Below are 18762 nucleotides of genomic sequence, written 5' to 3' on the forward strand. Positions count from 1 at the left end.
ATTTTGTGTCTACTGTGAATGGAAGCCAAATGTCTAGGCTGTGTTCCGATGATTGTGGGAGATCGCCATGTCAACACAGAGCCTTGATTCCTAGATATTAACATTGGATTTTGGAAAATGGTACATGGGACTTAAAGGAGGTCTAGCACTCGCTCAAAGATTAGATAGAAGTGGGATGGAGCTCATATGTTAAGAACCCTACATGCTACTTTTTCTTTGGGTTACCTTCACTGAGGCATACCCATTCTAATTTGCTGGGCAAACAGACTGGATGAATGAATGAATGAAAATAGATTTATAATGCGCTGAACTCAGCCCAATGGGCTGGTACAACATGTATGGTCACTTTTGATATTTTGGCTTTTCTAGGATGCTATGCTTAACATTTCATGAATGTGGATTTGTTTTTCAAATACTGCAGCCTTTATATGCCTAATATGATATCAATTATCTGGTGCTTTGTATCTTCATGCATGTTCATGTTTAGGTCTCAGCTACAAACGCGCAAAGCGCGTTCTCGCCAGAGAACTATAGTGATCAGTTCAGCCGACAAGGAGTGCAGACAGGAGCTGGCCACGCGCACCATGCGCAGCATTCAAACAGCATGGCAGAGTCGGATTACGACGCGCGCCTTAGGATTTGGTTGCGCGCGTCGCGCGTCTTAGGATTTGGTTGCGCGCGTCGCGCGTGTGCTTCTTAAGTTTCATTTTCCTTTTCACCTCGGAAACCCGGCGGAGTTGGGGCCGAGCGTCGGCGCCCGCGAAGCAACCAGGACGAGCAGCAATGTAGGCAGCAGAAGCGCTGGAGGAAGGGGTAATGCTTGTTCTCCACAGAATCGATCTACCGACGCGGGGCCAGAAGATGGAGGAAGCTGTACCGGGTGAACGGGCATCTCTTTCAAGCCAAACGCTTTAACAGAGTGAGCACATGATTTAAATAACCTTTTCAAGAAAGCTCCGTTGTTGCAGCTTGCATAATGTGTAGTTTGCCTCATGGAACAATACTGCCCCGCATCATATTCACGTGTAGCGCCGTGGCGTGTATGTCAAGCATAGAGTGGTGTCTGATGGAATCCATGTGTTCGTCACAAGCTAGGGTGCTGACCGCTCTGCCTGTTTAAGGAATGCCTTCCACTGTACAGGGGCGTTGTTATCAGCAGTGCAGCAAGTGCAGTGACACCAGGGGCACCAGGGCGCTTTTGCACCCTGTAATGGCTGTATTGACGTACCAAACCACGGGGCGGAGGGTGGGGGGCGGCATGTCGCTGTCTTGCATTTACACTCACGGCATCCTTGATACGCCACTGCCGCTAAGCCCAGGCATCATCTTGAGAGAATTCATGTTGTACCACTTTTGCCAGACCCGATGGGGCTACCTTACATATCCCTTCCCCTGGACAGGAATTCCAAGCAAATTGAGAAATGTCAAAAAATCTTTACCCGAACTTGTGGGCAAACTGTGGTCTTTGTTACCAAGTACCACTTTGGTCTCTACTGCCAGAGAGTACTTGGGAAGTGTCCCATGCCCTTTGAAAAAGATTTGTTTTTGTCAGATCACGTGCTATCACACCCCAGGTGTTTGATAGAACTTAAGCTTAAGCCTTTGTTCAGCTGTTGCATCTCCAAGTCCACGGGATGACCTGTGGTATTGGCTTATATCCAGTGAAGGTGAATACAAAGAAACCTCCCGACCCCATTCAAAGTCATGTGGATCAAACCAGACTCCTACACTTTGACTTTACACTGGCTACACATCAATACAGTTCAGTTGGGTGCCAGCACATCGTAGTTCCTACTTCCCCAAAGTGATACACAAGAAAGCCTTCAATGTCTTTAGTAATGAGCTATCTTAACATCCACTGATAAGCTCTGATGATGCACCTCAGGCACGGGGCTGACGCAGTTATTATTTACACAGATCTGATGATGCACCTCAGAAGGGGCTCACAGCTGTTATTATTCACACAGCTCTGATGATGCACCTCAGGCACGGGGCTGACACAGTTATTATTCACACAGCTCTAAAGATGCACCTCAGGCAGGGGCTCACAGCTGTTATTATTCACACAGCTCCGATGATGCACCTCAGGCACGGGCTCACAGCTGTTATTATTCACACAGCTCTGATGCGCGCTCTAATCCTATTTACTAATAACTCTCTCCTACTCACTATCAACTTCTCACTCTACTACTTACTCAGTGTGTGGGTGCTAATGCAATAGGTCTCGCATATGCACGTGATGAAGCTATTGGCAATGTAAATGACAATGCCATTTATTTAGGATTTAAAAAAAAAAATCATGAGCAATGCCAATAGCTCTACCTTTAATGCTGCCGAGACCATTGCATTGTAAATGCTTGTTTTTCATTTATGTTTACCTTTGTCAAGATGGCACCCATGTAAACTCTCATTTACACGGAACGGTAAGACAAGCCCCTTCATTTATGTCAATGTTTGTTATATCACCATGTTTTTCCTTACACTCCTGTTACAGTGACAAAGGCCCTGCTGGGGCAAAACGCATCGGGAGAGCCTTTTGAAAACAAAAAGGCATACTGTACATGCATGAATGTCTTTTTTCCTTCGGTGACACTTTTTGATGCATGTTACGGGCTATCGGAGCCCGGCTCAGACCATCATAAATCTGCTTCGGGGTACCAGAAGATGGGAAGTTAAAATATAGATATATTACCCAATGGCTGTCTCCACTGGGTAGAAATAGTTAGGAGTGTGCTATGGTAAGAAATGCCTTTTTTTGAGTTGCTTATAACTTAGATGCTGTTTGACGAAACACCACAAAAGTTTCTACAGGTTTGCACATGGAAGGCTTTGGGTGATCTGTCAAGTAGAGGACTGAGAAAAATCGGGGGCCCAAAATGTGTTTCCCCATTCACTTTTCCATAGGAACTTTAAACACAGATACAGCCCAAACTACAGAACGGATTTACACCAAATTTGGCAGAAAGCTTGACCTTCGTCCAGAAAGGGTGCTTTTTGTGATCTGGTATATATCGGTTTAGTAGTTCTTGAGCAATTATTGCTGACAAACTTTGTATATCTCACGCCGTGAAGAATCCACAGAGCCAACAAATCTCCTGCTGAGATCCGATTGGCTGCCACCAACCATTAACAAGGATGTAGCAGCACCCATCTTAGGACTCGGGAATCCATCCAGAGTCCTAAAAAACACAAGAGAAAATACATAGGGGGCAGGGTAGAGACAACCTGACCCCTAGGCATGGGGCCCAAAACTTTTTTTGTTTTTGAAATTCTGCCACAAATCTGCAGAGGATCCTTGAAACTGCAACAAAATGTATATAAAAGAAAAACGAATAAGCATGTCCTCAATCACTTCTTTTTACACACACCACTAGGGTGGGCAGAGGGGTGTTAAGGTAAGTGTTTATTTTGAGGAGGGGGCCTGTGCTCCCATTCCCTCGAGCCTCAGAGAGGCCCTTGGGCTCCTGCTCCCCAGGGCTGAGGTAAAAAGAAAAAAGGTGGGGGCGCATTGCTGCCCTCCGGAGTCTAATTAGGCCAGGGGACCCCATCCCCTGGGGCCAAAAGGCATTAAAAGGGGAGGGGGCAACACTGCATCCCTCACCAAGTCTAAAAAGGCCCCCGCAAACCCATCCCCCGGGGGTGAGTATTTAAATAAGGGGAGGGGGTTCACGACTCCCCCTACCGAAGCATGCCCTCTCATTGCAGGGAGCAAAAGGTTGTATGCTTTATCTTTCGACAGAGCTGGACTTAGAACCACCTTTACACACTTACAGCATCTTTTATCAGCCATGGATGGGTCATGGGGGGTAGATATCAGTGAAAAAACGTAAATACCCTAAATAACCCATAAACATTCATTCATGCATTCACTATTAAAATCAAAATGTTTGCCACTTGCTAGAAATCGGGACAAAAAAACAAGAAAAAACACTGCCAAAAAACAATATCTAACGAAGCATAGTTTAATAAATATTTCTCACAATTGGGCATATAAAAGTTAAATAAAAATCTGTGATTCATACAAAATCGAACACAACTAGTAAGTAACACAATATTGAAATTTTTAAGATGTGCAATTAATATAATACCTTAATGATATCCTGTTTTTCTGGCACTCCACACTGCTGGTAGTCTCGATGACTGGGGAGTTTTTCCACAAACAAACTAAAAGTAGGAATAATCATGAAAACAGTAGTGTAAGTCTTGTTACTGTAAATGAAACAACTTGCCACCTCCAAAATGATTTTATATACAACTTCATAAGGTGTGTCTCCCTAACTCCATAATCAAATCAATAAACATGTGTTTTATTGTCCGATTCATAAAATATGTAAAGAGAACAGTTGCACTGCTGTAATGAGAAAAGTATCTCCCACAAGTCCCAGTTCTTCGTGAAATCATGAACTAGACTTTTAGAAACTTTTTAGGTACAAGCAAGTGCTATAAGACCTGAAGGGAAACTGAGAGACATGAGAAAAACAAAGTCAGGTTTAGCAAATCTATCAGTTATTCTAGCTCTATGCAAGATTCAGCCACATCTCGGTGTCCACAAAACAAACAATATGGAAGGCGGAGATGACAATGTTGGTTTCACAAAAACATTTAACAACCCGACTAAAATAATAATAGTCTTTGTTGTTCGATTAATTAAAATCGTTATGCATACAAGAGTCATAGGGCCTTAATTAAAATCGTTATACATACAAGAGTCATAGGGCCAGATATACAACTGTTTTTTGCGGTCGCAAAGAGGTTTTAGGCCAGTTTGCGACCACAAAAACGTGTGGCCCATGTACCAACCCTATTTTGCAAGTCACTAATCAATTAACGACTCGCAAAATAGGGTTAGCGACTCGCTATTAGGAAGGGGTGTTCCAAGGGCTTCCCTTCCCAATAGCAACTTCAAAACCTATGTATGACCCAATGGGGTCTCAAATTGTGACTGCCTCATTAATATTCATGAGGCATGCAATTTGCAACCATATCGAGAATCTCAAACAGTGTCTCAGACACTGTTGTACATAGTATTTTGCCACTCGCAAATTACGACTCAATGTATTGCAATTTGCGACTCGCAAAATGCTGTGGTCGTACACCTGTCGCATAGTTTAAAAAAAAGAAAATACTTTGTTCAAACCTGAGAAATGTGCAAAAGATTAGAATAAATCTGTAGTAGGTCATAAAGCATAGGTTATAGAGCGGTAACCAAAAGTATAAGTGCAAGTAGAGCGGTTTACATTCGGGGTGTTTGCTAGTGCTAGCCTCAGCTGAGTCGGTTATCGAGTGGAGGAAAACTAAGGATCAAGTTGCTGGGAAGGTAAATTGGTTTATGTCCAGAGATGATTGCGTGCCTGCTGCCTATCAGAGGCCTCTCTCAACGTTCTGAGAGGGCCCTCCTGAGATTGATCTCTGGTCTGAATGGCTTCCCTGCGGGTGCACACACCTTGCAGATTCCATTGCGGGCGCAGCCATTTTAGCAGTATGTCTAAAGTGGTCTCGACTGAGTAATTCCTTTTATTTTGACATCACTTTGATTGACTGAGAACCAAACACCTAAATCCTGTGAGCCCGATTCATGAAGAACTTTTTTTCAATTGGGACTGAGTTGAATCTGGAAAAAGGAGTATCTGAGGCTTTCGTAACTTACACCGTAATCACAAAAGGAAAAGAAAATGTGTAAGTCATTTAATTAAGAGCACCTATATTTGGTGCATTTTTGTAACTAAGGCTCTCTTAGGTTTCATCTGCAGTTTGATTGGTGCGCATTCTATGGATGCGTTTGGGGAGTGGTGAGGGACACCCATACAAATGTTTTACATACTCACCCTGGAGAACTATTTTGATGTTCAAACCGTGCATTCCTATCCCTTAAGTTAGAAATACTATGTTCAGTCTTAAGTACTAGAGAAAGAGTCGGGTGGAGCACCATCTACCCGTATTTTCATGATGGATGGATGCAGATAAGCAAGGAAAATATTTTTAAGTGATAAATGAAAGGCTTTGAAAATGTGGAGTAGAGTACAGTATAGTCACAAAATATGCGCATTCAGTGACTATAAAAACAGTGGTTGATGGCTTTTCTTGGTTAATTTCATCCCGTTAGGACGGGCTTTTTATGACTGTTTTAAGTTACAACCGCTTGAAAAGGGAAGGGTAGTGATTACCCCTAACAGGCACATCTTAAAAACAGACAGATGTAAGTTATATCTGCATTCATGAATTGGGGTCTTTATTCCTAAAATTATGTACCCGTAGTATAGGAGCAGGTATAATTTTTTAGTTATCCAGTAACAACGATGGAAGTAAAAGAAGCCTCTTCTTACTACGTCTGGCACACATGGAAACCTTAGTCTACCCACTTCAGTTCACTACTGGTAGTAAGAAATGAGGAAAGCTTGTTAACGTAGCAAGAGTTGACCTTCTGGCATCAGGTTTAAATTAGGCAGAAACTAGTGAATTCTTGCCTGGACCTTTATGTAGTTTAAGTTAAAGAATATATGGAAATTGGACAACTGTGGCTGGGGGGGGGGGGCACACCAGTGTAATTACTCATATTTTAGACTGCTGTTTTCTTATGGTTACATATTTGCTTTTAGTTTACTGCAACTACAGATTTAAGAGCAGAAAAATAATTACATTTAGATGTCATTTTTTCTTTTAAATATGGACTCGTGCTAAGTGGAGAATAAGGTCTTGTGGTGTTTTAAGCAAAAGGGGCATCCGTTATTACACTATAATGCAAAGCATTGCCCTGTTAAATCGTTAAGTGTATCCTAACCTTCATCCATAACCATAAATAAATCACCTTCACCACTTCTCTCAAGGCTCAATTCACAGGACTCAGTTGTAAAATGAAAACTTCACCCTGGATGCATACTATGAGAATTTGTGTGCTTTCCCGACTTTTATGGAATTCCCTGCAGGAGGCTTCAAACTACACAAACTGGTTGATTTTGATGCCTTTAGGTAGCTAAGCCAAAGCTCACATCAAGACTGTGGCAACTCTCTGCCATAGATCCACAGAATAATTCCCTACAAAGGGTAAAGAGATGCACAACTTGGAGACATCAATCACGAAAACTTGACTGACTCCTTGGCTATTTTTGTTTAGATGTCACTATAGTTTTTCCCTTAGAACAAAGAGCCTATTTTGGATCACAAATCTCCACTATATGGTCCATTGAAGATATCATTGTTCCATAGAGAGCTTAGGGCCAGATGTACAACAGCTTTTTGTATGAGCAAATAGGTTTTAGACCCGTTTGCGCATGCAAAAAACCTAGGGCCCATGCCCTACCCCCTATTTTGCGAGTCGCTAATTAAATAGCGACTCGCAAAATAGGATTAGCGACTCGCTATTAGGTAGGGGCGTTCCAAGAGCGTCCCTTCCTAATACAGAGTCTGTACCCTTTGTAAGAATGGTTTGCGACCGCAATTGAGGCCACAAAACACTCGCAGTTTACCGCCCTCTTCAACTTAAACCATTCACAAACAGGATGGGGTCCCCAGTGGACCCCTTCCACTTTGTGAAATGGGGAGCAAACATTTTTTCAGAGTAGGCAGAGGTCCCAGGGACCACTACTTGCCCTTAAGCAATTAAACAAAAATGGTTAATTTTCTTTTTTAAATGCATCCCGTTTTCCTTTATGGAAAACGGACAGCATTTTTTAAAAAACTGCTTTATTTAAAAGCAGTCCCAGACCTGGAGGTCTGCTGACCCCAGCAGGCCACTATCCCTGGGAGTGCCAGCATTCCTAATGGGGTCGCAAATTACAACAGCCTCATAAATATGCATGAGGCATACAGCTTGCGACTCCATTGGGAATCGCAAACATTGTCTCAGACACTGTTATACATCGGCAATTGCGACTCGCAAATTGCAACACGCAATTTGGCGCAATTTGCAAGCCGCAATTGCCAATTGTCGTACATCTGGCCCGTAATGCACTAAGGTAAGAAATTCGAATTTAATGTTGATCTTCACTGGTAACTAGTGCATGTTCCACAGAAAACTATAGACCTATCCCCTGCGAAGGAACAGAGAGGCCCTATACCAGGTGGTGAAGTGGGATGCTTACAAATCCAATTGGCTGCTCTAGACTCCACTCTAATAATTTATAACACTTAGAAAGGATCACACAACTAGCATGTGGCAAACTACCAACTCCCATTTTTTTCTCAATGAACACATTTACTCCCAAAGTTTATTCTTTGAAGTTTTTTTATCTTCCCAAAAAAGTGACGCTTCCTATGTTTAAGTAAGGGACTTTTAGAATTTCTTGTCACAAATGGTTAATGGAAGCCTGGTGACAGGGTATATAAATGGGAAGTACACTAAAAAGTTCGTTTTCTAAAATGATGTTGCACAATCTGCATTTTTTGCTTCAACACATCAATGTCTTGTGAAAGAGCTTTAGTTTTTCTGAATGACCAAAACATTCTGGCGTTTCATCTTTTGGGAGAGGTAGAGGGTGTTGAAAGACACTCTATAATGTACTGGGAATCAATGAAGCATCATCCAGTGGACAGTGAGCAGGTAAACAGGATTTCTGCTAGGTGAGCAATAGGCAATCGGGATCTGGACTTGAAAGCGACCAACAGAAAAAACAGCCTTGTGAAATCATATCAGGAACCTATGGTGGTTCGCACTACTCTATTCATTATACAAAGGATTTAAGGGATCTGGCATTGGAAAAAGATAGAGGAAAAAACTAGCTGTACTGACTACTAACAGCTACACTTTTGATTTTGAGGATTAGAGTGAATGAGTTTTTTCAGAATGAGAATATGGGTCTAAGCGGTAGGAAGGCCGATATTACATTTGGAAAGGAATACGGACAGTTTTATTATTATAGGATCTGAATCTGAATACGCTTGTATCCAATCAGGTTATCCCTTACAAAGAAAGCAGTATTCAGGAACCTTATATAGATTATGTTTGTTGCTGAGGATATACTGCTAAATAATGGCAAAAGAGGTTGTGGTTAATGAGTAATTAAAGCCCGGTTTCTAAAGAGATATTAGCAAGAATAAGAGGTTAAATGTGACAGGGTGTGTTGCAAAACGCAAAAAATGGCCAGATGTTTTGTCAGCAATTATGAGTTTCAATTAGAATTGCAGTGGACAGGAAAGAGGTGAACCAAGAAAGAGAGTAGTGTGACATCAGAAACCACAAGGAGTAGAACACATTCAAATGAAAGCAGTGGAGCGGCTTCGAGTTATGGCATCAAAGTCTGTGCTATGTTTCATAAGTAAGATCAAACTAAAGAACAGAACAATTGCCAGTACTGAGCTCAACTCCCAAAATCCTTCTCACTGAACCTTATGAATAAAACATAAAAGTCAGCTTTTTAAATGGCACCAATAAATAGTTTATTCCACTTTTTTGCATTTATTGATTTTGCAAAAAGTATAATTTCTTGTGCATAGAAATTCATAGAATACACTTGAAATGGACTATATACAGTAAATATATTTCATTCAAACCTTCCCACTATCCACATACTAACACAACACACCTCTTCACAAATTTGGCCAAGACAAACATCACTCATACTCACACATCATTCATCCAAAAAAGACCCAGTATGGGTCAGACAGTGGTCCCAATGACAACAACCAGAAAGAATGGACAAAAATACTAAATACAATAATTTCCCTGGATTGTATATTTTACATAATCATCATGATCTCAACAAATTAGAACTGATCACAATATTTGGGAACATATTATATCTGACATGGGACCAGGTCGACGTGTTTCGAACTCGGTGGGTAATGGGGTTCTCCTCAGGACCAAAAGACTCTTCAATCTTCAGGGGAAAATAACCCTCTTTCGTGTATCTCATGTGTCAGTAATCCCTAGCTGTTTGTAACACTCTTGAATTGGCAGCAGAATGTCTGTGATAATTACTGCTGCCACTAAAGACCGCAGCTAGCGCTGCGTGTGGCTCCGTTTTGGGCGCTCAATTCCTTGGTGGGCAAACGTACAACATCCAATGCCGGATTTTTACTTCCAGCCTTACTGAGTCCGAGTTAAGGCCTTTTGTTGGTTTCTTCATAAGTAAGATCAGGCAGGAAAAGGGCAAGGTAATACATTTTAAGTAAAATAGTTTCTGTTCTATGGCCGAGGTTATTAATTCCCACGGAGTTCTCAGTCCTTAAATTATTGGCAGAGGGTGAATGGTATGTGCAGTCTTAGCCTTCTGCCCACCAAAGCTACAGATAACTGCTCCAGGGGTTATCTGGACTAACAAGGAGAAAAAATGTGAAAGCTCTACCTCAACAAGACCCCTGTGTCTTCTTCCAACATAGGCAGACTTCTTGGGCAGCGCCAAGATGGGCATTTTGTTGATATTTGTACATCAAGGAACTCGCCTCTACAATATGCTAGCGTGGTGACACATGTTGCAAAAAGTGCTCCAGAGTCAACCGGCGTCATGGCGCTCATGCCATCTCTTACTATGGCTTCCTGGGTAGAAAACGTGAGAGGGTGCCTTATTGTCAAGGGGGCTTGAGGGGCGTGGAGAGCTGCTGCCCTCACTTAGCACTGCCCACCAAGGTGACATTTGTGAGAAAGCACCTTATGGTTCTGGGTGGCATGATGGGCATAGAGATCTGATGCCCTCACTCACCCCCCTGGGGGGGCACATTGTCAGAGCATATGCTACAACTTTGCAAATGGAACAGCGGGTGTCAGAGCAAAATCCCCCGGGGGCTCTGGCAGCAGCATCAGCACAGGATCATGGTGCACAGCTTTGAGCCCTGCCTGCAGCAGTAGGTGTAGCAACAGAGCTGGGGAACCTGTGTGGGTAGAAAGTGGGCTGTGGGTGGGAGAAGCAGTATCCTGACAGATTTCTGATCAGTCTTCTAGTATCGTACACACTTGGTGGGGCAGGATTTGAGGATCTAGGAAATTCTGCAAATGTCTGTTGGCTTGAGGGCTGGCTTCTTTCTTACTGAAGTGATTTCTGTGATTTTGAGCAAATTGCTTTATCGCCGTCGCCGCAATATCCTAATGGGTGTGGAGATTGTCTGGGAACAATGCATGAGTTGCTTGGTCTTTAGAAGCTCACAAAGATTTTCACTGATCAGAAGTAGCTCTCATGAAAGAAAAGAGTGGAGGACGGCTGATTTAGTTGTTTAACAAGGTATTTTATCTACACACCTGATAATCTTCATCAAACATGTTTTCCTGCACGTACCACTTATCCAACAGAACGAAGGCAGAGAAAAATTCCACCAGTTGATTCCCCTCCTTCTTTAGCACTTCTTCCAAAAATATAAGGATTTTCTCAAACCACCCAAGTGTATATTATGCCTAAAGATACATTTAATGTATATATGTTGTGTTACCAATCATAGGTAGGTTAAGACAAAGAACTGGTTTCTCACAAAAGGAAATTCATGTTTCCATTATGAGCCAAAACAACTAGTCGCAGATTGCACTTCAAGAAACGCTCACTATAAACAGAGTTTCTTTTGAGAGATTTTTCTCCATAGAATAAAAACAACTCCAATTACCATTGAGATGCAGTTAGGATTTGTTAACATCAATCATATCTACTGCAGGAATGGTAGTGATTGACACCACACAAAACAGTACTTCCAACTATTTATAACTTGTAAAACCAGTTTACTGCAAAGCACTGTGGTGCACAGTGAATCCAGTGTTGGATTTCAAGGTCACATCCTTTAATATGGAAGTGCAGCACATCACGGATCACGGTTCGAGAGATTTCTTTCTCTATTAAAAAAGTGTGCATTGGTACTGAACAATTCTTTATAGAGAATAGGACATTTCTTTTTTGTGCCCCTGTTGCATGCTACATCAGACTCATTTACTCATGTCTTATAAGACATATTTACTCATTACAAAAGGCAACCCATGTTTGTCTTGTTACATTCCAGTCATGCCTCACATAGTGGATCACATTCACTAAGGTACATTTATATATGTAAATGTTCTCATGTGTAGATTCAGTCCTACACCTAGGATTAACTCTCTTTTTTGCTATTTACCATTTTCAAGAGAAGATTTAATCTCGGAGTAGACTTACAAGTCTCCACACCCACCAATAAAGAAGTGGTGCCTCCTGTGAATGAATTTACAAGTGTAAAGTTACTACAAGTAGTAGAGTGGTGAAATTCTCCACCACTACAGTGAAGCGCTCTGTCATGTCCCGTTTCAATGATGGACAACAGTCAGGTCAGGTGCAAGAACCCTTTCTTTATTCATGATCAGGGCCAGACTGGGAACCAAAACTGGCCCTGGGAAAGTGCTCGCTCGGCCCCTATCACCCCCACCTCCTCCCGGGTGGGGGGAGTTGTGGGTGCCGCCGAGCTCTTTGCCTGGGCCGGTTTTCGGCCGATTTTGTTACAGGGTCGCAAGCCACAGAGCAGTGCAGCGGAGGCGAAGGTGGCGGACTTCTACTCACTTGGGATTAACGTTGTACACTGCTGGCAATGAAGCGCTCCTAAACAGGACTACATCAACCACAAGGCCGTGCTGTCGGCCACACCCTACAGGCAGGGGATTTGTATCCAGCGCTCCATCGCAGCTTTAATCAAGCCACTGAGGAAGAGAGCATTTTGCTCTTGAAACGCGTCTGGCACGAACTTGTGAATTCCCCCCTTCAATAAAGCTGTCAGCAGGCTACCAATCTACAGCGTGAGTCATTTTTTCCGAGAGGCTGTTCTTATTGTGGGGCTCTGCAATTGTTGGATATATATCCATATCCATATCCATATCTATATCCATATCTATATCTATATTCACTGAAAAAAACATAGGTTATAGACCATATATAGTTAGGAATTAGCATTTACAAAACCTTATTTTACTCGCACAAAACCATAGAAATTCGCATATATAGTTAGTTGCAATAACTATATATCGCGCACCCGCAATCCACTGCTGATGATGTCACATATTACATCATTCATGACATGGTCAGTGACATCACTGATGACATCCCTGATGACATCACTGATGACATCTCATTTGACATTACTGATCACATCACTGATAATATCATTCATGTGATAATACGATGAACCTCTTCAGACTCTAATATAACCTTAGATACAATCAGTGTAAACAGACACTCACAGATTGTCACTCATCCATGGAGTTACTCACACATCTAGTCAGTCATGAAAAGAATCAATCACTCCTCCATTTCCTCAACTATACAGTTATACACACCTTACTAATTCAAACATATTCTAACACATATTTACTCTCTTAAACAATCTCTGATACAAGTTCACAATGATTCATAAAGCCACTCTCACATTCACTGACTCTTATGCTCAGTTATTTATATATGTCAACTCTCACATGTACTGTGTTTTACATATGTACTTACTTTGACATGTAGCACTGAGATATCCATTCACTCACCAATACACTCATGCACACAGTCAACTGCCCATACAGCTGTTTCCACATGCACGTTTGAACCCATACATCTAGTGAATCAACTGCTCACACATCTATGCACAGAGTCCTACACCTCCCAGCCACCCACACACATACTCAGTCTCCCATACAAATACTTGGGCAACCAATCAATAACCCATATAGTTACTCATATAGCTACTGATTAACACATGCAGCAGTTTACAGAACAACAGACATAATGATGCACAAATTTAGACAGTTTAGTCACTAACCCATGCACTCAGTGAAACACATTTAATCACTCTCTCATACAGTCAGTCATGCACCTACTAAATCCTTCATCCAGACACTTATACATCCACTCATTCTTCAATATGTAAGACATATTTTAACTTTACAGAAACATACAAACACTGGATGATGTCATCAGTGATGTCATCAGTGATGTCACTGACCATGTCATGAATGATGTAATATGTGACATCATCAGCAGTGGATTGCGGGTGCGCGATATATAGTTATTGCAACTAACTATATATGCGAATTTCTATGGTTTTGTGCGAGTAAAATAAGGTTTTGTAAATGCTAATTCCTAACTATATATGGTCTATAACCTATGGTTTTTTCAGTGAATTTCAATGGTTTTTTAATAGCAAATATCAAAAGCTGTAAAATGTCAAGTACGTGGTAGGTAAAAACATTTTACGTTGTCGCGTAATGCGTCATATGACGCGCCGCGTTAGCGCACCCGGAAGTGCTCCGGTGCGCAAGGCGCAGCTTCCCGGAAACGATCCAGAGCGCGGCGCGCAGCGCGTAACGTAAGCATAACAGGTCATGTGACTTGTTAATAAAACTTTTCATTGGTTCATTTTACTTTTGTTATTCTAATGATGAAAGGCTTGGTTATATGACCTAAAAATAACGCTTTTCATTGCTTTCGAACATTTTTTTTTTCCCAAATGATGAAAGCCCCACCTTTTTTTTCTCACTCTGACTTGTAAAGCAAAGGACCCAGATGCATTTACAGTTTATCACTTACAATGTTCCAGGCTAATGTATTTTCCCGGGAAATTTACAACTGTCCTGCAAGTAAAATATTCCTTTTTCGAGAAAAAGGGCGTTTCTTCGTCCCATGAGGGAGCCGTTGAGCAAAAGAGGCTCGGCCTGCTGTCTTAGTCGCTGATAGGCATGAATATCAGATTCTTATTGATCACTTTATGTTGCAGGAGTAGAAAACACAACAGCCCTTGACCATTTTTCTTTACTGCGTTCCTGCGTATTATACCTTTTAACAGTCATGTAATTGGACTGCTTTATTTCACTTGCCTTTTACTGATTCGAAAACAGTGGCTATTATTCAAAACTTTACCAATGTAGGTACTACTACCATGTTTTTTTGTAAAAACCTTTATTGTGAAAATGTCAGTATACAAATACGGGCCTATAACCACGTGGGCCGGCCACGGAGCAAACTGGAATCGTATATGATGAGGGCACATTTACACTGTAGAAGAACGTAACGGGCGACCCATTAGATTGCAAGAACTAAGGTGTCTACCATTTACTTAATCGGTGGACGTACATTTTATAATTAAAGTACGACAGGGCCAGTTACAATAAAATTATCTAGATATACATTTGCGGGCAAGTACCATGGGTGACGTTAATTCGAACTTTCAATAGTACAGTAATCAATAACACATCAGAACTTAATAACAATAGGGATGTCAAAATGTTCAATCAATTCTCGCCCCTGCTCGCCATGTGCTTCAAAACTGCATACGTATCTCATGATATCAAGGTTGGGCAACCAGTACACAACAAGGAGTTACGAGTCCCATTTATACCGGCGCCATTTTGGGCGCGGCCGGGCAGGTCCAGGATATAGTCAAACATAACAAATGAGGCTGACGTCTCTGGAGCAGTTGACGCACATCAGGACATAGCAAATAAACATGAAGTCTCTGAAGCTGTTAACTCACTGCAGGACAAAACAAGTGAACCTGAAACCTCTGGAATAATTGTCGCTCAGAAGAACAACACACAAAACTCTGTAGTGTCTGAGGAAAGTAAAACAGAAGGGCACTGTAGTTTCAGACACACTTAACACTAATGACTTAACAAAGATATCGTCTGTCTATGAAGCAGCTGTCATGTTCACAGAATTGACAAAGAAGTGTGCAGACACCAATGCTATTAAGAAACACAAGGAAATCCCTAACGCATCAGCATTCTCGGAAGAGGTTGACACAGATGACATCTTAAGGAACAAAGAAAGACAAATTAAGGATGAGGAAGTTGTCACTTTAGTTTTTTCATCAGCTAGCGACAGCAACAAACACATTGTAATGGAGATTAGAGAGGCTACGGATGGGTGCATAAATTATCAAAAGAAATGTCGACTCCCCCCTTTAGCAGATTAGCTAAATCTTTGCGTAATTTGGGCATAAAAGTTTGCTACTGACGCCGCCTCATGGGCCAACGGGTTTTGTATGCTTTTTATAACCCAAAGCCGCATAACAGATCATGTGACTTGTTTATAAAACTTTTCATTGGTTCATTTTACTTTTGGTTTCCTAATGATGGAAGGCTTGATCATATGACCTAAAAATAACACTTTTCATTGGATTAAAACATTTTTTTTTCCAAACGATGAAAGACCCACCTTTTTTTTTCTCACTCGGCAATCAAAAAAGGTTCCGTTAGATGACAACAGAGGGGACAGGCAACAAGAACCATCACTCAAAAAAGGGGAGGGCAAGTTCTTCCCTACCGGGTCACGTTGGGGCTCCACCGGAACTCATCGAATTGATAGTCTACAGTGTTTCTGGATGTTTCAGACTAAAGCTGGCGTCAGCATGAGAGCACCACCATCTCGTAGCTCCGTCGTGGCCATTCCGCAAGCAATCATGGCAGCCACTCCCCACCCGAAGCCTGCGGGAGTCGGGGGCCCCCAAGACTTTTGTAGAATCTTCAAGGCTGAGGGGACGCTTTCGAGAATGGAGCCCAAGCCCTAGCAGACAAGCGTCCAAGTTCCAAGGTGTCCCAGGGCCATTTTAGTGGACCAGGCCCAAATCCGAAGAGCCAGCCGCCATTTTAAGAGTCCTGTGGCAGCCGCCTATCGCTGCACCGCAAGAGTGGGAGCAACTCAACTACATGGTGAGCGAGACGCTGTAGCCGCAAGAGCGGGCGGTAAACAGCTGAATGGCGGAAGAGGCACAGTGTAGCAAAAGCGGGCGGAATGGCAACTGAAAAGGTAAAGGGGCGCCCCACTACAGCAGACGAGCCTCCACCTGGGGAGGCCCATTCACGCCGCCTCCCCCCCCACCCCCGGGGCGCCCCACGCCGTTTTTCGGAGCAGCATTGTAGGATACCAAAACCAGTGCGGCAACTTACTGGACATCACCTGGGTGCCGTTCAGATCTCAGCGCGTTCTGCTGCCTTGGGACTATTCGCACAACAGACCGCTACTGACGAGGCACAGTGCAGCAAAAGCGGGTGGAAAACCGCTGAATGGCAAGTGAAACGCTAAAGGGGCGCCCCACTACAACAGACGAGCCCCCAAGACTTTTGTAGAATCTTCAAGGCTGAGGGGACGCTTTCGAGAATGGAGCCCAAGCCCTAGCAGACAAGCGTCCGAGTTCCAAGGTGTCCCAGGGCCATTGTAGTGGACCAGGCCCAAATCCGAAGAGCCGGCCGCCATTTTAAGAGTCCTGTGGCAGCCGCCTATCGCTGCACCGCAAGAGTGGGAGCAACTCAACTACATGGTGAGCGAGACGCTGTAGCCGCAAGAGCGGGCGGTAAACAGCTGAATGGCGGAAGAGGCACAGTGTAGCAAAAGCGGGCGGAATGGCAACTGAAAAGGTAAAGGGGCGCCCCACTACAGCAGACGAGCCTCCACCTGGGGAGGCCCATTCACGCCGCCTCCCCCCCCACCCCCGGGGCGCCCCACGCCGTTTTTCGGAGCAGCATTGTAGGATACCAAAACCAGTGCGGCACCCAGGGGCGCATACGGTGCATACGTATCTCGTGATATCAAGGTTGGGCAACCAGTACACAACAAGGAGTTACGAGTCCCATTTATACCGGCGCCATTTTGGGCGCGGCCGGGCAGGTCCAAGATATAGTCAAACATAACAAATGAGGCTGACGTCTCTGAAGCAGTTGACGCACAGCAGGACATAGCAAATAAACATGAAGTCTCTGAAGCTGTTAACTCACTGCAGGACAAAACAAGTGAACCTGAAACCTCTGGAATAATTGTCGCTCAGAAGAACAACACACAAAACTCTGTAGTGTCTGAGGAAAGTAAAACAGAAGGGCACTATAGTTTCAGACACACTTAACACTAATGACTTAACAAAGATATTGTCTGTCTATGAAGCAGCTGTCATGTTCACAGAATTGACAAAGAAGTGTGCAGACACCAATGCTACTAAGAAACACAAGGAAATCCCTAACGCATCAGAATTCTCGGAAGAGGTTGACACAGATGACATCTTAAGGAACAAAGAAAGACAAATTAAGGATGAGGAAGTTGTCACTTTAGTTTTTTCATCAGCTAGCGACAGCAACAAACACATTGTAATGGAGATTAGAGAGGCTACGGATGGGTGAATAAATTATCAAAAGAAATGGCAACTCCCCCCTTTAGCAGATTAGCTAAATCTTTGCGTAATTTGGGCATAAAAGTTATATTATTGGAAGTAGATGGTTATAGTTCTGGTTAATTTCCATTCAGAGTGTCCTACACAGCACCACTCTAGGTAAACACTACTTTATGTAAAACCTGGGACATAGCACTCATTGGAATGTTTGTGATCTTTCCTGTTAAGTTGCATCATAAGTTATTTTAACCATTCCATATAAAGTCATGCATAAAAATGAATACACAGACACAAATAACATGTGTATCCAAAAACAAAATACAGATTTCGGCCTTATTTATTGCCTCTAGTTTTCAAAGGCAAATTTCTGTGGAAAACATGCACATTAAGGGTTGCCTTTCCTTAAACCTTTGTTTTTAAAAAAAAATTGGAAGAAACAAAAAGTCTTCCCTTCCATAAATAACCCAAGACTTTTATTTTGTTATGGCAAGGGAACGAAATAGAGAATAAACTATAGTTGGTCACCATGGGGTTTAAAGAAGGGATGGTTCTTCACCTGGGTGCCGTCCACAACTCAGCACGTTGTGCTGCCTTGGAACTATTCGCACAACAGACCGCTACTGACCATTGTTGCTTCTGTTTAATAAAAAAAATTTAAGGTGTTTACTTACTGTTTTTGTTGCGATGTATATATTTATAAGTTATTAAAGTGTTATAATCCTACTACTTTGTTGGAGTGCTATATATTTT

General features: G+C 42.6%; 1 protein-coding gene across 2 annotated transcripts in view; it reads right to left on the reverse strand.

Annotated features, from left to right (window-relative positions):
- STAMBPL1 (STAM binding protein like 1) overlaps positions 1–18762 on the reverse strand; it is a 305486-nt gene that overhangs the window by 122681 nt on the left and 164043 nt on the right. For both annotated transcript variants that reach the window (XM_086921944.1, XM_086921943.1), the window contains one exon: positions 4089–4164. In XM_086921944.1, the coding sequence (XP_086778070.1) occupies positions 4089–4164 (76 nt within the window). The remainder of the gene's footprint in view (positions 1–4088; positions 4165–18762) is intronic.

Source organism: Lissotriton vulgaris, chromosome 5 (assembly GCF_964263255.1).
Source record: "Lissotriton vulgaris chromosome 5, aLisVul1.2, whole genome shotgun sequence".
Taxonomy (NCBI): Eukaryota; Metazoa; Chordata; class Amphibia; order Caudata; family Salamandridae; genus Lissotriton; species Lissotriton vulgaris.